At 40.5% G+C, this 22,048-nt stretch overlaps 1 protein-coding gene across 6 annotated transcripts in view; it reads left to right on the forward strand.

Annotated features, from left to right (window-relative positions):
- The window catches only part of EIF4G3 (eukaryotic translation initiation factor 4 gamma 3), a 133,100-nt gene that overhangs the window by 38,627 nt on the left and 72,425 nt on the right, over positions 1–22,048 (forward strand). For 2 of the 6 annotated variants that reach the window (XM_019541399.1, XM_019541404.1), the window contains 6 exons: positions 2,926–3,021; positions 4,355–4,468; positions 8,590–8,622; positions 18,084–18,104; positions 18,948–19,127; positions 19,761–19,875. In XM_019541399.1, coding sequence (XP_019396944.1) covers positions 2,926–3,021; positions 4,355–4,468; positions 8,590–8,622; positions 18,084–18,104; positions 18,948–19,127; positions 19,761–19,875 — 559 coding nt within the window. The remainder of the gene's footprint in view (positions 1–2,925; positions 3,022–4,354; positions 4,469–8,589; positions 8,623–18,083; positions 18,105–18,947; positions 19,128–19,760; positions 19,876–22,048) is intronic. The other 4 variants (XM_019541400.1, XM_019541401.1, XM_019541402.1 and 1 more) reach the window with 4 other exon arrangements.

Genomic DNA, 22,048 nt, shown 5'->3' on the forward strand with positions numbered 1-22,048 from the left:
AAGATATTCATTCGCTAGTGGATCAGCATTAGTATCTGAACTTGATCTGAGACAGCAGAATTGGGAAGTGCTGCAGAAGGTTTCTCGTCTTATGTTTCGGATGGGTGTTGCCTTAGTTCGAAGTCAGACCCACTGCCCCCTGAGCCAGAAAGGAATACTTACTTGCTTCAGACACTGAATATTCAGACTCGTTAAATATATTTCTGTATATTTCATGTTAGCTTATGATTAGAAGAGGATGTAGGGACTTTACCCTGGGCTGAAAAATTACACAAGAAGTGTTTGAAGCCCCTGATCCAGGCCAGTCTTTGTGAGAGGTAAAAACAGCTTAACATTTTATCTTGCTCCTTTTTCCTGTAAAGAACAACAGAGAAACTAGCCTTTTTGTGCCTAACAGTGCGCCCCTTCTCATAAGGGTCTTCCATGTGATAATTTAATATCTCTTTATGAAAAATAGAGAGGGAATTGTTCTTTAGTAATAGCGTTAGTATTATTAGGTATCTCTTGCAAAACACAGCCTGTCCCAAAAAGCATACTTCAAATTTGGCATGCTACAAATTAGTTAAATATGGGAATGGGTGAGAAAATAGAGGGGTGACAGCAAAGCCCGTAGTTTAAACACATTGTAATCTTTAGTTCTGTTTCTTTTATTTCTTTTGTTTTATGGGGTGGGTTTGGCTTTCTCTGAATTTCTCAGGCTCTCCTGTGAGAGAGTGTAATTCTCAGGGAGCGTTTTTATGTCTGTCTTATTTGTGAGGTAAGGATAGGGGTGAGGCAGGGAGGACTTCCCAAACCTCAGCAGAAGTCTGGAAAAGATTCCTAGATCAAGGGTGATGTCATAGCTGGAGCGGAGGTGATTGCGAAAGCGAGACGGAGCCTGAGATGTACGTAAGTGCTATATGAGTCAAGGTCAGGAAGTTTGAATTTAATGTACAGTGCATGGGAGCCAGTGAAGTGGCTCGAAGGCTATATCTACCTTAGAGAATTTTACTAAAAGAATGTGTGCTGTTCTTAATCCCAGTTCAGTTTATTCAGGCTGTATCCATGACTGTCTTCTTCAGTCCCTTTAATTCTCCTGTTTAAAACCTATGTTAGGATGTATCCCCATCTTTTAAAGACTGTCTGCCTCGCAACTGAAAGCTAGCCAGTGCTAGTTGGCCTGATGGTGCTCGTTAGCACAGTGTTATTTCAGGCTCAGTTGGCTGAAAGGCATTTAGTACTGCTTCTTCTGGTACTCTGTGCTGTTTCCACAACACTTCCTGCTCAGTTTGACCAAGCAGATCTTGAGACTGTTAGATTGTTGTGTACCAGGGCACAGTGCTGCCTTTGGAGTAGTGAAACTCTCAGGTCTGTTTTATAGCACATTGTTTATGGGACTTCTTATTATAATATAGTTGACACATTTAAGAAATTAACATTTGTTTAATTTTAGTGATAGAACTTAGTCTTATAATTAAAAACTGATTAGTCAAATCAAATGCAGCATTGTATAGCTCAAAGATGCCCTGAGATGTGCCTGAGGGTTAGTACACCTGAACCCTCCTTTATTTGTCATATAATGGGTTGAAACAGAGTTGCCTTTATTATTTTGTAAATCTAATTTTGAATTTCAGTGTAAAGAATATGAAATGCAGAGACCAAGTTGGCTCCTGTAGAGTTACTGAAGCTTGCAGCATGAATATATGGTAACTTTACATGCAAGCAAAGCAAGGCACTTCAGAAATGTTATTTATCTTCAGATATACCATGCTGTTCCAATTATTCCAGTTAAATTAACCCTACATGTAAGTTGACCCTACATTTTGAGGTTATGTTTTGGGGGGTGGGGAGCAGCTTTTTTCCCTGAATATAAGCTGTTATCTGTAGAAAAGGCCTTGAACTGCTGTTTCCCTTGTAGAATCTCATAGGGGAATTGGATAACCAAAGAAAGGACCCAAAGGGTTAAATGCACTGAAAATACTAAAATAAAACTTAAAGAGAGCATCATCTATACCAAAGATAACTTTGCCCAAGCTCATCGTATTTTCTCTTTGTCATTACCCTAAAACTCCATGGGAATGTATAGCAAGGCAAACACTTCAGTCAAATGGAAATTAAACAATGGCAGACCCTTATTGAAGGGCCAAATTTGAATTGCATTTCTGTATTCAGACTTAATTGGCATGTAAAGCTAAAACCCTGGATCCAAACTGCCATGGTCCTTAGGAGTTTTTATGGTTTTCCTTGAGGTAAAGAAAAGTACTTACAATCAGAACAATGCAGTACTATTTAAAGATGAACCCTTTATTTCTGAAAGGTAGTATTTCTGGGCTTCAGTTGTTACTGAGACCTGATTCATTCTGTTTCAAATGAATTCATGTTCATCCTTTGACGTCTGCTTGACTTCAGCCTAACACCGCTAACTACTTCTCTCATAGCTCCGGTGAAATGGATGACGGGTCACATCAGCTGAGGCCAGCCCCAAGTGCCTGCCTGTCTCCTGAAAACTTTAAAAAGATTATTTGCGTTAGCTGTATGCTACTTTGCTTCTTGTCATCTGTCATTATTTTGAAGCAGTTGTCAGTAGTATGTTACTACTCCAGGTTTTCCTGCCAGTTTTGTTCAGAATAGAATTAAAATCAGTACATATGCCAGTAGATGCAAACAATACAGTATTTTTAAGTTGATATATGCTCTTTGTTGGTATTGTATGTGCTGTAGAGATAATGTGGTATTTTATATGTGCCATATAGATAAACTAGTAGGAGTCTAATCTGAATAGTCGAGGAATCCCTCTCTTTCTCAGCAATAATCACGAAGACTGTCTATCTGTGGTTCTTATCTCAACTGTAATCACCAGTCCATCCAGTAATGTGTATTGGTGGCTTGAATCTACTTCTCTAGGTAAATTATTTGACATATTAATGTGTTTTTGTTCTCTGGCAGGCTCCGTACCCCTCAGGACAGAATGCCGCTCCAACCACGTTGGTGTACCCCCAAGCCCCTCAAACAATGAACACACAGCCTCAAACGCGCTCTCCGGTAAGGGAACGTGTGTTTGCTCTACCTTCTGTTCTTTTGTTCTTGTTTGTGTGCGTCTGTGTCTGTGTACAGTACCTTTACCAGTTCTCTGAAAAGTGTTTTACTGACCTCTGGAAGTCAGTTCCAAATAGCAAGTCCTTATTGCATTTTTAGACCCTTTCTTCTAAGGTAGCTTTTCAGAAAAGAAAGTGATGGAGGGGTTCTTATCTACTTCCAAATTGCTTGATTTATTTTTAGCACTTGCATTCAAGTTCATCTCTTTTTAGAACTTAGATTCATTATCAGTCTTCTCTTTGTCTCTCTTTTTTTCTTTAAAGAAATATTTGATAAAGTGACAGAACAAAGAAAGATCAGTAAATGACTACAAATCTCCACCGCAGCACTCAGTCTCCAGCAGCCCAGGGAACAATACTTCTGAACCAGTGTCACTGGATCAGTTCCAACCATTTAATATATCATTGTATGTACATGTAACATAATATGGCGTTTCTGAGACTCAAAACCATTTTGTGATAATCCCCTTGTCTTCAAACTTTGGACTTTGTTGTCCTCTGTAACCTTCTTTTATGCATATTGTAATACTGTTCTGCTGTTGTAGGACTTTGGTTCCCTCAACTAGCCTCTTGTTTGGGAAGTCTGTGCTTATAGTGCAGTTCCACCTGATGTTAGGAAGCTCTCCTGCAGCATCGCCTGCTTCTTCCTACTTTTGGAAGCAGGATAGATCATCTCCACATTACCTGAAGCCGCAGCTAGCCCAGGGAGCAGCAGTCCCCGTGTCTCTTGTGAATCTACCTTACCTGCATCATAGCACTCTGGTTACATATGAAACCACTGCACCATCCCCAGCACTCTTCTCTGTTTAGAATGAGATGAATGCTGCTGAAGGGTGGCACCTGGAAGCCTTTGAGACAGAAGTCTTCCGTTTATCTGCATAAAAGGTATAGTACAGGGCAAGCTTCCCCCTTATATAAGCCTATCAGCCTACCTTACCCCTCTTTTGGAAGTGTCACCTCTAGGAGAAAAGTTAGTCTCTGAAACTTGTTGACCTCTGTGCTGAGAGCGCCAATTAATGCCAGTTTTTATGGTGTTTTTGTGGTGTGAGCAGCTTCGTGTTTGTAACTGGACAGAGACCTCCCAGCTCATTAGTCCAAATTCTAATCAGTAATATGGGCTATTGATGGTAAAAAAAAAAAAAAAAAATCTTTTCTCAGTAAGTATAATCAGTCATCTTCTTTATCTCTAGTTGTTGCAAAGCAAAAGTAAATTTACATGGTTAGAACTTGGAGCAAAACCTGACTGAAGAGCCGCATCTCTAAACCAGTTTTCTTGACAGCCCAGCAGAACAGTGCCAATACATTGCACAGACAACTGGAAGAGGAGGAAGGTTTTGGAACAGAGTCCGGTTTACAGGTCCCTGGCTGGAAGAGGCTGGATAAAATACTGCATTGTAAGCAATATAACAAACTGTACTCCTTCTCGCAGGCAATTGTGCCTGTGGCACTGTTTTTTCATTTGTTTGGTTCCTTTTGGTTTGGGGTTTGTTTTTGGGGTTTTTTTTTTTTTTTTTTTTTTTTATTTTTTTTTTTTTTTTTTTTTTTTTTTTTTACCACATCTTTTTGTTGGCTGATCTACAGAAATGCACTGATTACTTCTTTGTTAAAAGCATGAAATACCGTGGCAGTTTCTGCCAGGTTAAAATGATGAAAGAATGATTTGGGAGGGTCTGATTTTTCACAACACAGATAGGAAGAATTTGGGTTTACGCTTTAAGAATGACACTCAGAAAAATTAGCTGAAAATTTATAAAATTTGCAGATGTTTTATCCCATTATTAGAGGAAATATTGAGCTGGAATTTGCCTACAGTTGTCAGCCATCTTTCTGTGGTCATAAACTATTTTTTTTTCAACTATGATATATGCAGTTTTTGCCATCTGCTCTGCTAGTGACCATTATCACCCCATTACTAAAAATCGCACATATAACATTTCATTACACCTTCCCCCTCACCTCCCCCCCACCCCAAACAAATGCAAGACTAGTTGGTCCTCTCCTACGCTTGCGTTTTGTTCTGGGGTTTTATTTACTCTTATTTTTACTTTTTTTTTGTACTTGAGGGGAGGGTAAAGAAGGGATGAGGAAGGTGGCAAGGTAACTCCTTTGCCATCCTGGGATTCCATAGCACAGTGTAGTCCATCACACAGCTGGTGAGGATACATAGGCAGTTTCACTAATAAAGTGATCCTAACAGGGCTTCTTGGAGCAGCCAAGGCTTACTTCATTCTGTTTATGCATAAAAGGGCCATTGGCAATTGCACAGTGTAGGCTTTTCTGTTCTTTCCTGGACAGCTGCCTTTGCAATCCAACTGGCTTCATATAATTTCCCATTAGATTTTGTAGTGTCATTTCTGTGTGATACCTAGAACGTTGAAGTTCAGTTCCAGTTTGGGGAAAGATTTTTTAAGACTGTCAGTCCAAGTATAATTAACAATTTACTCCCATTTTGTATTGCCAGTCCCAGCCTTCATCACTAATCTAGTTAAAAGCCATTTTTGTCCAACCTGGAGGACCTGCTGAAAGATGCAGTCTAAGAAAGGTATCCAGCAGGTGCTGTACTAAACCATAAGAAGTGGTTATTTTCAGATGACTTGGTACAACGTACCAGATCACTGTCGACATGTAGAACATGCCCAGTTGCCAGCTGTGCACAAGAGGGTTTGTGAGCAAGACCAATAAGCATGTGGGGATCCAGTTTTCACAGAAGGCTGTTTTCCTTTATATCTACTATGTTCATCTGAAAGAAAAAACAAAATGTCTATTTTTAATCTGAGCCAGCAGTGACTACAGTTTGTTCTGTTGCTTACAGCTACCAAAAAGGAATTTTATCAACCAGGATTATAAAATTCTATAGCCAATGGTGACCAGTGCAAAACAGACTAGGGGATTTTTTTCACTAACTTTGAGGTTTCGTTTTATTTATTTTTCCTCGTAACATGTATTACATTTTACTCCTGGAATATATATTTGGCTTCAGTGTTCATAAGATGTAAATTTCCAACTCTTATTTTAGAGCTGATAAAATAAAACGCGCCTGGGGCACAGTGATAAGACAGGTACTTCAGATCTCATGTTGATCAACCTAGAGTTCTGCATCCCACAGTTATCTTTTATAGTGTTTTTTAAACAAATTACTACTTCCTCTTTCTTTGGTGGACAAACATAGAACTTGTAGCCCATCAGGAAAGGTTTATGTTGGTGCCCTCTGTATGTCAGGGGAAGACTAACCCTTTTTTGTCACACGTGAGACGGAGGAAAGAAAACCCAAACCGCTTTTGAGGAGTTCTTCCTGTGCACAAACTTACTTGCATTGAAATTAATGTATTCCCTTCTTAAATTCATCATAGTCTCCAGTTGCCACTGGGATAGGAGGATCAGTTAAGCCACTGTCCTCTCTACAAATAAAAGTTTGGGAGATGGGTAGAAGCTGTTGTGTACTGGTGCCTCTGTAAACTGTTGGTGATATAGCTGAAATTTTAGTTTTTTGTTCTGATGAGTTGAAATTGCTCACTTCAAGGACCTGAGGCTTAGTAGAAATGTTGCAGAGAAGATTGTTTAGAGAGGAAGAACTGTTTATAGTTTATGAATTGATATATAGTCTTATGCTAGAAATAGACTAGGTATACATAGCCTATTTCTTATTCATCTGTAATGCTGAGAAGAAATTAGGGGGATTAAGTGCAGGCTGTAGATTAAATCATGGTATAGATTTCTACGTGGACATTTTAAATATAGTCAATTTTAAATAGTCTTTAAAAAACTTGAGTAGAGAACACTTCTGTTTTTGGTTATGTTTTCTTTCTCTTGTATATAGTAGTGTTAGGAACATTAAGTAGCAATGACATGGGGCTGTAAATTAAACTCCCCCCCACTTTGCTCCCCCCCTTCTTTTTCCTGCTTACGGGAAGAAAAATGTAATAACTGGAAGCCTTTGTTACCTATGAAACATAGTTTACCTGGCATGGATATTTACAGACTTCACTGATAGGTGCAATTCTCTCCCCTTAATGGTCTTTATTAAATCCTGTTTTAAAACCTATGGTGGCACAGGAGGAGAGAGTGTTATAAATCAGTCTCCGCACGTATACTATCCATTAGCAGAGTTGTACTGCATGGCTTGCTTTCCTTTAGGCCTGACATTATTGGCAGGCAAAACTAGAACTGTACAGAAGTGCCTAGTGATTTTGTTGCTGTGATTTAAAAGCTCACTGTTGGATCTCGTTTCATAAACTCTGGGTGCATCTACACGTTGCCCTATGGTGCTACAACTGTGGGTGCTGTGGTGACGGCGATCACGTGAATCTGCATGTGATCACTAGCTGTGTCACTGTAGCGGTGCACTTGCCACTTACAGCATGCCGCTACGACGACGTAGCAGGGAGATCTTTGCATGCGCACCCGTATGGTGCAGTACAGATGGTTACTGTGCCGTGTTTTAGTACTTCCAAAAGGAAGGACTGAAACGTGGTGCAGTAACACTGTCACCATATGGTGACGTGTAGACACACCCTCTGTCTAAGTACTTGAGCAATTATCAATAGGTTATCTGTTGTCATTAGAAGGAACATCGTAGTTCTGCTGAATATCCTGAGAATTAAGGGATTAAATATCTAACTTGATTTCTGCTAAGATACCTTTTCATTTTTATTTCTATTTTCCATTTCTTGCATTCATTTTTATTTCTATTTTAACAATCAGCTAATTATCAGAAAATGCTTTAAATGTTTATTGAGCATGTTAATTCTGAATTCATTTCCCTAGTGTAATGTGAAAGGGTGGGGAGTAGTTCAGTAAAGTGAGCGTGGTCCTGGAAACGAGCTGTTGTATTCTGTCGATATACCCTGTACCCTTGGACAAATCGGGGATTAACTTCCCTTTTTCCACATACCCAGCTATAGCATGGGGAACCAATTTATGTACCTGCCGCAGAGTCAGAGAGAGAGAGTTATTTTGTTAATGTCTGTAAAATGCTTCAAAGATGAAATGCACTGTGTATGGGCACATTAATGTTAATTAGTCTTGTTTGTCTTGCAGATACACTCATGTATTCTCTGTAGTCTGCAAGACATTAGAAGTGCCTACCTGACTGTTATCTGCTGCATAAGCAGAATTCTCCCTTCTCCACACTCTCCAGTACTTCAGAATGAGTTGGAGTCGAACCACTTTTAAGCATCTCTTGTTGCCATAATTTTTAAATATTCTGCACTTAGTATTTAAGCTTTTTCTCTGGAGTGTATTGTAAATGTTTGTATTTATTCAGGAGTGTGCCTTGAAGATGACTAGCAGCTTTGGCTGTCTTTCTCCCAGCTCTTGGGCAGCACACTATCCTACAGTGGTGTTAACCTGTTATATCTTAGTACCTGTCTGTCACTGTCCTGCAGCAAAGCTTTGACTGTGTGTGGTCTTTCTTGTGGGTTTATTTTGCATAGAGTGTGACATTTTGGTGGTTGTTGTGGTGTTTCTGACTCTTTGTGCCTTTCCTTTTGTGTTTGTTTCTCCCGCCTTTCCTCAGTTTGCAGCGGGGCCTCGACCTGCCCATCACCAGGTACAGTACCCTTGCCCCTTCATTATCACCCTAAACTAATCTGCTGGCGGTGGGGGGTGCTTGGAGATTATTCACCTACTAATTCAAAGAATGGAGGGGCTTGCTTCATGGGCCAGATCCATTTTAGACACTAGTATCTGCTGTAACCCCAGCTAACAAAATGTAAGGGGATGCTTTGACACCTAATTTATTTCACTGCACTTTTTAACAATCCCACTTACAACATCTGCTTAGCAAAGGAGAAAACATAGAGACTACTGCTAGGTATTTTTTTACGTCTGCTTGTATTTTGAGACTCCTTGAAATGTGCTAGAAACTTTGGATGGCATTATCAAAGGTAACTAGGGATTTAGGACACTGACTTCACAGACCTTAATGGAATTGGAGATTCAAATCCCTTTGGGAATTTTAGCTTTTAAACTCTAAGGCCTTTTAATGATGCCTTTGTGACTTGTTAGTTGACAGAAGTTTGGGGGATATGCTGCCCTCTCTGGGTTTTTTATCACTTGTTCGTTGTATAAAGTAACACGTTAGTAATGTTGAATATCTTGGGATCTATGTATTATTTCCAGTGACTAATATAAGCTTTATAGAGACCCACTTAACTGTGATATAATTTAAGTCACTTAAAAAAAAAAAAAAAAAAAAAAAAGGAAGGAAAATATGAAATAGTTGTGGTATTATCTTTCCAAATATAGAATTTATTGCGAGAAAGAGAAAGATAATACCTTTTGCAGCTTAGCTTTAGCATTTGAATCAAAGGTGGTAACTGTTTTTTCTGTGCTTGAAAAGGCAAGAGGGGAGATACGCAGTCTGTATGAAACTGAAAGGCACTTGCACTGTAAAGTTGCTGGAAACATTAAAGTGATCTTTTCACTGTCATGAAAAACATGCAAGGATTGGATCATGGCTTACACAAAGTTTCTGGTGTTCACTTACCGTCTTTCAGCTCTCTTGTATTTTATTTCACCCCTACTAAAGTTACTCTTCCCATATACCTGGCATTGAGCAGGGGGAAGATTTTGGGTTTGATTGTTACTGTCTCATGTGTTTTATGAAGACCAGTCTTGCTCCCACTAAAGTGAATGGAGAAAGTCCTGCGAGTTCAGTGGCACAAAAACAGCCACTTAGTCAAGAGGGTTTGCCTTGCAGGGAGCTATTACATTGGCCTTCTTTCACTCATGACAACTTGAGCAGTAGTAGTATAACATAAAGAGAGAGGGACTTTTCTGTCTCCCCTGTTGAAAGTGATGGGAGGTCGAAGTACTGTCTAAAGATAACAGGTAAGTCCATTAATGGGTGCAGGTACTGAGAAAATTAGACAGATACCTTTGTTGTTTCTGACATAGAGAGCAACATTTGGAAGGTACGCCTTCTAGAATAGAGAAGACAAAAGCGTTTAGAAGGGAAATAATGACGCATTGCACTTGCTGTCTCTCATACGTACATACCCCATGTGAAGAAGAAATTGTCCTTTGATACTCTTTACGCATAATGTTAAGATCATTTATAGCAGCAGATGGTAAAAATAGACTACAGAATCACTAAAGATCAGTACTTATTCATCTATCCTATAATAGCATTTGTTTAATACTTAGGCCTAGGTTCTCAGCTGTACTCTACATGCACTGGACAGAGCTTTTCACGTGTTTGGGAGAACAAAGCAGGTGGAAGAGAAGGGCTGCAGACAAGTTATTTGTAATTCTCTACTCCTGAGGCTAGCTGTATGCTTAGTTTCTAGAGGAGTTTTTATTATGTTAATGCAAAAGGGTCACAGGATTGGAGAGACTCTAACCCTAAACATGGAGATGATGTGTGAAAATGTTGCTTGCTCATATTGGGAATCCTGAGATTAACATAAATTGTGATTTCCACATGAACTGAAAAAAAGTTACATGCCACTTGTTTGCGTGTTCTTTAGTGGTTATTTTTTTAATTACTCAGTAGTTACTTTTAGATCTCAGATTGAGATATTGAGATCTTTTTAATGAAAAACATATATCAAATAATGAAAGTTGCCACAGTGGGCATCAACTTTTGCTACAACAGATACCTGGAAGAAATAGGATTCTGGTCTTCCAAAACAATATCAGAAAGGACAAGTGTTTATTTTAAATTTAAGTTTTTTGTATCGTTATGGGTATGTCGCATCTCTCATTTGTTGATTCCATGTACTTTTGAATTGATATGATACAGAGTATTATTTTAATGCTCTTTCCTGTAATTTATTATGTCATCAATATGTTGAAATTAGCATGACTTGTGTTCTGGAAGGAATTGGAAACTTTATAAGAATGTATTGAAATAAATATTATGAACCTGTAAGTTCTAACTGTCACACTCACGTGGGTGCTGTAGAAGAAATTGAAGTGCATGTGATTTCATGACCTCTTGTCCAGCTCTAATGTTTTCTAAGTAAACAGTAACCCAAGTCAAGTGAAAATAGCTGCCCTGATTCTGACTAGGAGTTTTTTTTTAAAGTGTTGCAACTCTAATTTTTGATCCCAGCAATTTACTTGTTGGAGCAGCTGTGGCAAAGTTTCACCTACTGGAATTAGGCAAAATGGCAGTATAACTTGTTTGAAGAATATATCTTTAAAAGCACTGTCAATTTGTGTTTTTCTTTAAATGCCAGAGCCTGCGTTCAAATCGGGGACTCTGGCAGAAAAGCCAACCAGGCCACTCTTGCTAGTTCTGATGTTATAGTTCTGTAATTTGATGTTCCTCTATTTATATGTGTGTTTGTTTGTGGAGAATGAGCCATTTTAATGCTTCTGACCCTGATTTTTAAAAGGCAAAAAACTGAATTGTATAATTTTCTTCTACATGGAAGTCAGAAATTTTAAGTAGCCTTTAATTTTTTTAAAGACTTTAAAATGGATGTTCAGAAACAGTTTCTTTCCCTTTCTGACATTACTGTCTTCATCATACAGCTAATTTCCTAGCTGCAGAGCTTTAGTTTGTCCAATTTTAGCTTGAGGTTAATATAGTCTTTGCACAATTTACACAAGTGCTTTTCATGTAATATTGCTTTCAGCCTAGAGCTAGTAAAGCTGATCAGAGGCTGTTGCCAAAATCACTTTAATTTTTTTCCTGTGGCATTTATATTAACAGGCATTTTTTTCCTAAAATCTTCACGTATTCTATTAAGAATCAAGTAGGAGTTGTTTATATTAGCATGGTATTTTTTAAGAATAAATATGGTTTATTTGCCCCTTTACATTCATAACAGAGTCTGCCGTCTTCCAGCTGATCAGAACTGTGATGTCAAGAACTTTCTCTTAGATTGACCAAATGGGGGGAGTAACTCATCTGTGACGGCATGTCGTTTTACCATGGCTTGTAAATGATTTTCATAAAGTATTTATAGTCCAAGAAGTACCAGAGTGCTCCCTCTCAGTCCTGTTCCTTGACTTCCTTTGTCTGCTTCTCCAAAGACCTGCTTGAGAGTCAAGTTAGTAACTGCCCGATAAATTGTCAGCATTATTAGATCAGCAAGGGATTCAGCGTTTCAGTAGTGCCGCCATTATCTCATCCCAATGATAAGCTATTTTTATATTTTATACTTATAAATATTTATGTATTTTTCAATTGGTTCCATCTCCTTTGTCAGCAACTGCGTGGTTACTTTGTGAGAGTGCTGGGGTGTGTGGCCTCTCCTATGCGGGGTTGGATTGGGAAGCAGGTGGTGGTGGGGTGGGGGGTGTTACTTCCTCTATGCTGGGGGTGGCCAGCCTGCAGCACAGGTGTCACATGTGACACGGGCAACCTCTGTGTGTGGCACACGGCAGACTGGGGAAGTCGGGGGCAGGAACAGAAAGAGCAGTGGATTGGGCAGGGATGGGATCGGAGTGGCACTCTGAGAGGCTGCAAGGCTTAATTTGTGGCAATCCTGTTACAGTTATCAATTCATTTGACCAGAAATGTATAGGCTAGTGTCTGATGTGTATTATATCTGAAAGACTAAATAAACTAGCTTGTTCTTGTTACTCCTGCTAGACACAGTTTATGGACACAGGGTAAAGGGAAGACAGGATACAATGCAGCATGCGTGCACCAAAAGTAAATTATGCCAGGTTAATTTGATACCTTTCTTTGAGAAGATAACTGATTTTCTGGACAGGGAGCACATTGTAGAGTCTTCCTGCACTTGAGCAAAGCATTTGATTTGTTGCCCCATGGAGACTTGGGCAAACTAGGGAAGAAGGAGATTAATACAAGACTTATGAGGTGGAGAAGGAATTTGTTATAAGGCAGATAAAAGAAACAGTGAGCGTGTCTACATGTTCATTTTTGCGCCGTGGTTACTGTGCATTACATTTAGTACTTGGAGAACCAAGCACGAAATCAATGTGCAATAACTTGTTCCACTGTGGAGTAGCACTGGCGCACAGAGTTTTAGTGAGGTTTACTGTGCAGCACTGCGCAGCAGTGTTAGCATGGGTTTTGTCTCATGTAGGTGCACCCAGTGTTGAAATGGGAATTATTGTGCTGGAGATGGGTTGCTAGTGGAAGTCTCTGAGCATCTGTCTTGGGACTCCTTATTTAATATTTCCACTCATAATGTTGACTCAAAACATAAGAGTGCGCTGATGAAATATGGTGATGACAGAGTTAGAAGCATCATTAATACAGGGGAAAATTGGGATATCATACAAGAATGGTTGGAGTAATAAAAACTGGACAAACAGTAGTACAAAATACAAAGTCTTGCATTTAAGGCCAGATCCTAGTCCATTTACTAGACAACCACGTGAGGCATAGTGTCTTTTTGGTGACTAGATCTCTAAATGCAATTCTAATCCATCCTGTTCAAGTCCATGAAAAAGCTGATAATGCAGCTGTTTTTCATCTACCCTTTCCTCTGAACTGTAAACACCTTAGAAGAGGTAGCAGCAATAGTAGTAGTTCTGGTGGTGGAGAAGGAAGATCCACCCACATTTGCCCAGTGGGCTGGTGGTTAGGCACTTGTCAGGCTAGTGGGGACCTGAATTCCCACTTCCCAGGAAGGTGCTGTAACCAGCAGGCTTGAAAGATGTCTTCCGTTGCTCATGGTAAAGCTGAGATGGTAGCCAGAAGGAGGGAAAACCAGAGGGAGCATAAATCTGTGATCTAGTGCATGAGGCAATCCTTTGGAAAGCAGGGAATCCTTAGTTGTGCTCCCATGTATTTTGTCCAATGGTTATTTAATGCAAAATGTATAAGCACCCTTAGAAGCAGAAACCAGGACTCCCTTCTAGTGGAGTGCCCTCCCTTCCCTCCTCTGCAGCCCAGCCTCAGTGAAAGCATCTGGATTTTTTTTTTAATCAAATTGCCCTGAAGTGATTTGAATTGTGAAATGATTGAGGCAGGTAACGTGCAGCCGCAAGTCAGACATCTGGGGATCAAGGCTTCGTACAAACACCTGCACCTAGCATTTTTTGTAGGTGATTCCCTCCTTAGTGCTTATGCGCTCTGGAGGCACTCGGAGAATACCAGAGCAAGGGACCTACCTGGGTAGAATTGGGGAGCTCTTCTAAGGTGAGACACGCTTTTGGGGCAAAAGATGGCACAGGTTTCAACCTCTAGTAGATGGAATAGAAACGGGGCTTGGACTCCAGTGGCTAATAAGAATTTTCTCTCTTTGCTGGGAGCTCATTAGCTGTAAATGACTGAGAAGACCAACCTGATCATAAGATGACTATGAGCCACCAGTGTGATTGGGCTGTGAGGTAGGCAAATGTGATCCTGGAGCGTGCCACAAGAGTTATTTTTCTGTAAGAAAAGGCAGCTTTGATGCTATGGTATAAGGTCCTGATGAGACATCATATAGAAGGCTCATACTGGGACAGGTGCAAAGAAAGCCTATTACAGTGATCCAGGGAATGGAGAGCTTGTCTTACAAGAGAAGATAGGAGTCTGGCTTGCTTAACCTAGCAAAATGTTGGCTATGGGGCAATGAGATTGCTGTCTAGAAGGATAGCATTGGCCCAAGAATAAATGAGTATGCATTTGTCATGAATAAATTTTATGCTTGAAATTTAAAAGATTTCTAGCCATCAGAATAAATCTCTGGAAGATCCTTTTCATGTTAGTGGAGGAGCAAAAAAACTACTTTCAAAAAGATTTAGAGCTGTTTACAACAATGGATATATTTGTGGTTCCTTGCAATCCTGTGTTCACAGTGAAGCCTAATATGTACTAGGTCTTGGAAGAATGCCACTGGCCTGTTGGGTGATCTTTGGCAGGTTATTTCCCCCCTCTGCCTCTGTCTCCTGATCTGTAAAATGGCATAATGATACCTGCCTCACTTTGTAAGGATAACAGTTCTTAGGTAAGAGCTCTGTATTGTTTACACATACCCCAGATATGGAGCTGTCCTATATCTTTTGTTTTTCATGTAGTTGAGAAGTGATTTTTAATTGAAAAAGAAAAAAGAAACCCAGTAATGAAGCTGTGATTAAAAGGCTACATTTGTACTTCCTGAGGAAAAGCACCTTTATGAGTTTGTGCATTAGAAACATTTGGTGTGAGACTCAGTGTTTGTAAACATGCTAGACAATATTTTCCAATTTTGTGCAACTATTATTGTAGTATGTATTTCACATTAACTAGAGCCTGGTTAGATATAAGGCCTAGGAGGGATTATTTGGGGGTGGTTAAGGAACGGTTGATGGGGTGGAGAATTTCTAACAAAAACAGTGCCATGGTTTAGTATTTTGTAAATTTTAGCCCTGATTACATAATATGTATATTTTGATGCTCTAGCTACATGCAGTGAAAGAAACAGTGCAGTGTCAGCCATCATTTTGAATGTTGTCATTCTTGTCATGGCTACACTAATTTACATTACTGTTTACAGTACTTCTGCCTAGTTTATATGTAGTCGTATTTGCAAGTCCGTTTGTGGCATTTGAACTGTTAGGAAATCGGAGCTGCACAACAGCGTGATTAAAAAGCAGTTTTGAACACTGGCCACTTCACTTGGGAGAGGTGAGGAGATGATGGTCTATAAAATGTTCTAGCTAGGACTTACTGATTTTGACCATGGTGGAACCTACATAGAGGTCAAATGAACTGTTCACTGCTCTTGTGGATTTCTGCCTTTCTCTAGAATTAAGGGCTTAATTTTTCATTTGGTAGCATTGCTATAGCTAAAAATAATTAAATTAATTCCTCCAGAGAGCTCTCACTTACAAGCTTTAGAACAAGAGCTATGACCACATTATTTATTACTTGAAGCAGTGGGTTTGATTTCTGTCTCCTACTGCTTTTAAACGCACACAGCTTCCTTGATTTCCTAATATCTGTGGTTTTATAAGTAATGAAATCATCTTGCTCTTAATTCTCTTCTCCCTGCCCAGAACTATAACTGGCTTTTAGGTATTTCTGCTACAACAAATAGTTTGCAATTTCTCAAACCCTGGTGCTGTTCTCACTGGGGGGCTCATTTTTTCTGCAGAATTGCAGAGGGAGACACCTGTGTAATAGTTAACGAGGCCTGAGCGAGCTTGCTAAATACTCCACGTGCTTTGGAACGCACCATGTTTTGGTCCAAAGTGCAGTTTCATCCCACCTGTCAGCGCAGAGAAGAGCCAGCTTGTTTTCTTGGAAGCAGACTTTGTTCAGCATTTCATCCCCGTGACTTTAGAGACAACTGGACATGATCTTTTCAGTGCACTGAGTCCTGGTGACCCTCATGAAAATACACCCCCAAATTAGTGCTTTCCAGTTCCATGAGTTTCTTTTGTCCCATGTCAGTGGTCTGTATTGCATGTTTGCCAACAGGCTTCTTCATTGCTTCTGAGGATGGAGGGACTTTTAGTGGAGAATTTTAACATGTCTTTTCCAGTGGCAGATGACCAGAATCTTTTATACTTTAAATGTACAAACTGTGTTAATTTTTCTTCGCCTGTAGAATCATACTGATTTAGAAGACTGTAAAACTCTGGCTAGCCAATGTAGTGATAAAGAGATCGACATTCAGTCTCCAGTCCCTTGTTACCATGAACATATACAAAAACTTTTATCTCTCTTTACTGGTTATTGGGTTGTTTGATTCCCCCCCGCCAACTGAGAGGATCCACTATAAGTAGCTGGTGGGCCAGAAATAACCCCATATTTGTAAGCCAGTTGCTGACATCTGAAGAATAACTAGAGTTATGACCATCATCTTTGAACATTACTTACCTGCCTGTTGTAGCCTGTCTTTGGGGAGCCCTGATTTGGGGGATACTTTTGAAATTGCAAGAGGTTGTAGAAATTAAAGTGTTAGAAGCTCTGGGGACAGGGATGAGGTTATATTTGTTTTCACTCTGTCTGGTCTCACTGAACAGTGGATGACATGCAAATTACAGGCACGATCAGCATGAATGTAGCACATTTTTTTATACATCTAGAGGTATTTCCACCCCCCCCACACACCCGTGCCCCCCATATCTAGGCAACCACCTTGTTTATACTTGCATCAACATGGCTATAATTTGGTCTTTTTGTCTTTCATCTTCATCACCACTGCCTTCTTTCCAAATAATTAAAACTTCTGGTTCAAAACATCTTGTAGAGTGTGATTAATGGTATGGTTCTTCAGCCAGATTTAATTGGTTTGGTAAGAATTTTTTTGCTGGTTCTTCATTTTAGCTGGAGTTCAGACACAGGGAGAAAACACTGATTTGCCTGGAGAAATCGGTCAATACAGAAGCTGCTTAGCTTCCACCCAGTCTTCAAGAAGGAGCAGGGATTGTTTATTATCACTGCTGTTGTTTTCTGGCCCAGACATATCCCAGGATCCTTCCACTCTGCTCCTACCCCTCACAGTGAATACACCGTAAATTATACAGGCCAAGCTCCTTATCCAAAATTGGGCTAGAAAAGCCCAGACCAACTCCCCACTCCACCGTAGCCATCGACCCTCCCCTCTGCCTGCTCATAGTTAACTACAGATTGACCACTTGCTTTATTGCAGTGGATAAAGCAGCAGCTTGTTTGTAGAGTGATACGTGATTATCTTACTTCTGCTTAACAGCTGAATACACAGTGTCTCCTGTTCTCCCAGCCTTGGTGCAGAGTTGGAGATCAGGTTCAGGGGCTGAGCATGGCTTATTGCTGTTTTGCACATAATGCCACTTCTGGATTTTCTAAAGGGCTAGGAAAGGGAAAGAAAAACTGTTGACCTTAGGAACATAAAATGTATCCTGTCTGCTGCAAATTCTTTTTTTAAAATTATATTTTATTCAGTGTAAGATGTTTTAGAAAAAAAATTATTTGGTGCCATTGGAATTCTGATAGAAGATTATTTCATATCGGTTCAGTATTTTCCTGCTGTTTGACTTAACCTATTACAGAAAGCTGGAGAAAAAGATTAATGAAACAGTGTGCATTAATTAGGGTGCATGTTATAACCTACCTCTTCCTACTGATCTGTAAGCTGTTCCATTGGCTTTCTTTCTGTTTCCTGCTGCTTTCTTGCTTCATTACTGAAGGGAGGATTCAGACCCATTCAGGTAATTTTAACTACTGGTTCTGCATGGCATAAATGTCTCTATCATACAGTGAATGTATTATTGTCAGATGCATATCTTACCTATTTAGTTTTTAGAGCTATTAAGGTTTTAGTAGGAGGTCAGTCTTCCATGACTCCCTCTTTGGATGCTGGTGCCTGTCTTAAGAGAGTGAGATCTGAGCAACATTTCACCAGGTTGCTTTTCTCCTGGGTCTTTGAGTATGGGCTACACTTGCGTGGTGGATTATTTCATGCAGATGTGATGGAAAAAATTGGTGCAACTCGGGAAGGGGTTGCCGCCCTTTTGAAGAAGGAATGCAGGACAAGTGGCTCATTCAGAATTTTAATCAGACAAAGAGGGTAGGTATTGGGATATCTGTGATCCCCCTCCTAGTTGTTTAGGTGTTAGCTCTTTTGGAGCACTTTCCTTGGTCTTTTACTCCTGTAGCACATTTCTTGTAAAGGTGGCCTTTCTGTAATAGCCCCAGCCTGTAAGATATATATTTAGCAGAGAGTCCTTTCCATTTACCACCGGGCTGAAAGCTTGTGCATATAATTGAGTAGACACAAACTAATGGTTGTATGGTTACAAATCAGAGCTTGAGAATTTGCTTTTATTCAAACTGCTTTTCTCTTTCTTTGTGCTTTTTAAAACTGGGGGTTGTCATATGCAGCTCATATCTAAAGATTAATAAACGTGGTCCTTCAGTTTGCTGAATGTGTGGCAACCCTTTCAATGTTTCATCTTAATAATACTGTGGGTTTTTTTCTGCTGTTATTTGATGTCAAAACTACTTTAACTTTTCAGGGAAAATGACCTTTTCCCCCGCTTCCCTTCCACCAGTTTTTCCAGAGACCTCAAATACAGCCTCCAAGAGCTACCATCCAGAACAGCAGCCCTTCCATCCGTCCTGGTGCGCAAACACCAACTGCAGTGTATCAAACCAACCAACACATCATGATGGTTAACCATCTGCCAATGCCGTATCCAATGCCCCAGGGCCCCCAGTACTGTATACCGCAGGTAATATATTGCTTAGGCACTTGGAACCTATTACAGCTGAGTAACGCACCTGGATTTAAAAAAGGCCATCCTCAGAGACTGTAGGAGAGGGTGGAGAGAGAAAACTAATAGAGTTAGCAGCATAAGCTCTACTTCATTAAATGTCCCTTTCTTTGGCTTGGCAGAGGGTGGGGAAGAGAGGGGAGTTGGTAATCATAAACTGTATCTTTTTATATTTTAGATTAAATAGTTTCCTTTTCCTAAAAGAGATCATGAGAAACTAAACTATTAGAAAATATCTAGTACCAAAAATGCCCTTGAACTGATTTAATACCTGTGCTGTTGCTATAAAGCACTGGGCTTCGTGAGCTTACTGCATTACAGAAATCAAGTTGAGTATTGTGCATTTCAGCTCTGGTTTCCTGCATGTCTTTACCTCAGATTACGCAGCTTGCATTTCATCCTTATGACATCCTTTTTGGCAGGCAAGCAATCTGAATCTGTTTAGCAGGGTTTCATCATCTCATTCTTATGGTTGGGTTATTTGGGGAGGGGGGAAAGGGGGGTTTGCTAACCTGATTAACTGCAGCTTCCACGTATGACACCATGTTGTTTGCCAGTTATTTGTAAATTCCTTGTAATTCTCTTCCCCAGTATCGTCATAGCGGTCCTCCGTACGTGGGGCCTCCGCAGCAGTATCCTGTTCAGCCACCAGGGCCAGGCCCATTTTATCCAGGACCGGGTCCTGGAGAATTCCCCAATGCTTATGGTAAGCAGGGCAGGGGTTGTTGTGGTACTGGTGGGGGTTGGGGGTGGGATTTCTGTAGGTGATCATGTTTTATTGGTTTGTTCTTATTGTGTTAGATCTGTTTAAATATTTTTATTCCATTTCCTGGGCACCTGTTTGAATCCCATATGGCTGCTCAAATTGAACATGTCACAGTCCTTATTATTCAGTCCTCTGATTCATGCTAGCCGGTTTTGGTATGCATGAGCACTTGGGAATGGCTGTGCTTAAGCTTGTGTGAAGAAGAGTATTTGCTATTTTTTAATCAATGTTCAGTCACCATTATTTATTAATGCCTTGTGAAAATGCCTGATAGTGCCAGTTCCATTAAACTGAGCACTGACTACATGCATAGCAATGTAGCAGTTAACATTTCTTAGCCCCTTATCTGCATAACAAAGCTCCGTTGGTAGAGTTACAGTGGCTGCTGGGGGTGAAAAGATTGCATCCTATAGCCAATGTTTGTGTGTGGACAAAACCTCCGGCATGGCTGCTGCTCTGCTGGCAGAAGGTGGCTTCTGCCAGCAGAACTCACGTTGTTCGGGAGAGCTGGCATAGCTAGAGGCAGAAAAACTTCTTCTGGCAGAGCTAAATCCACAGGACACGGCTCAGCCTCCTTAGCTCTCCTGCAGCTGCAGCTGCCACAGCAGAGCCAAGGCAGTAAACCACCTCACATAGATGCAACACTGTCAACAGATGAATTCGTCTGCCGGCAGAGCTCCATTAGTTTCCCTGAGCAGCAGAGGCCTTCTGCAAGCAGAGCTGCATCAACATTGGGGATTTTGCCAGCAGAGCTTTTTATAGTCATAGCTAACGTAGCAATGCTGACAGAACTCTGATACAGATGAGCCTTGGTCATTTTTCAGCCACTTGAACCATGTTAGCCTGAAGGTAGGGAAGGGTAGCACCTTAGAGACTAGCCAGTTCAGAGCGGCCTGAGCTTGTACACTAGCACAAGATGAAGTAGGTTGCGGGCTACAATAGCTCATGTCTTTCTGAACCAGTCTCTAAGGTGCCATCGTGCCCTACCTTCTATTTGGCATTTAGAAACCGAGAAAAAACAAAGCTATGTGACCTGGGTTGTCAGTCAAATTGAACTGCTTCTGAGCGTCTTATAGGCTTAAATTTGTTGCACAAATAACCTTTTGAATCAAATATGGCAGGAACAGGGAGAGCATTCAGAACATCTTGACAGCTTTATGATCAATTTGCTAATAATAGAAACGATTAATAAATCATTCGGCCATTTCAAGGGACCTATTTTGTGGAAGGAAAGAGTGAGCTTTTTGTGGGGGAGTTTGGATGCCCAAAGACTTTTTGTGGGAATTCTCCATGTGTAACAGGTCCGTAATAAATTAAATGTTGACAGTTAGTGTGACTTGTGTGAGCAAAGACAGGCAAAGAGTAGTTTTGTGAACTCCAAACCTAAATATTATATTTAACTTTTAAAAACCAGTAATATTCATTCCTAAGAGGAAGCAGACTCTTCTCTCTGGCTCTCTGTCAAAAGCTGTGTTTTAGCATACATGACTCCCTCCCTCACCTGCCATGGCCAAGCCTTGCATGTTGGTCCTGTCACCTATAAGTGTTGTCGTCTTCCCCCCCACCCCGCCAATTAGGGCAACAGAAAGTTTAAAGTCGCATCCTAAGGTCCAAAGAGGTTGTATGCCCTTTGTCTTTTCCCCAGCCTGGGACTTTCTAGTCCTGGACTCCTTTAATTCTAGGGCCATCGCTTCCCCTCGGTAAGGGAAGAGAGGAGGGGAATGGTCTTCTGGGTTCTCACCAGTAGATCCTGTGTTAAGCAGAAGAGTGCTGTTCCTTCCTACAGCTTCCCTGCCTTGGCCATTTTCTTTTCCATGTGTCTGTTTCACAGCTTCTTTGCAACTTCCCTATCTCCTTCCCCCATTGTGCATATGCTGTAGATTTTTAGAGTAGCTATTTTCTTATTAATAGTTTGGTCTCAGGGATAGGAACCCATTCCTGTATGAGGTGTATATACTCCATCATTCTCTCCTACTGATCTTTTTGCATAGGGGGTGGGATTTAGCCATGATTAAAATGGCTTCTCCCCCTGTACTCGGCCTTGGTGAGGCCACAGCTGGAGTACTGCATCCAGTTTTGGGCTCCACAATTCAAAAAGGATGTGGAGAAGCTT

The sequence above is a fragment of the Crocodylus porosus genome, unplaced genomic scaffold (genome assembly GCF_001723895.1).
Source record: "Crocodylus porosus isolate Cpor-Errol unplaced genomic scaffold, CroPor_comp1, whole genome shotgun sequence".
Classification (NCBI taxonomy): Eukaryota; Metazoa; Chordata; order Crocodylia; family Crocodylidae; genus Crocodylus; species Crocodylus porosus.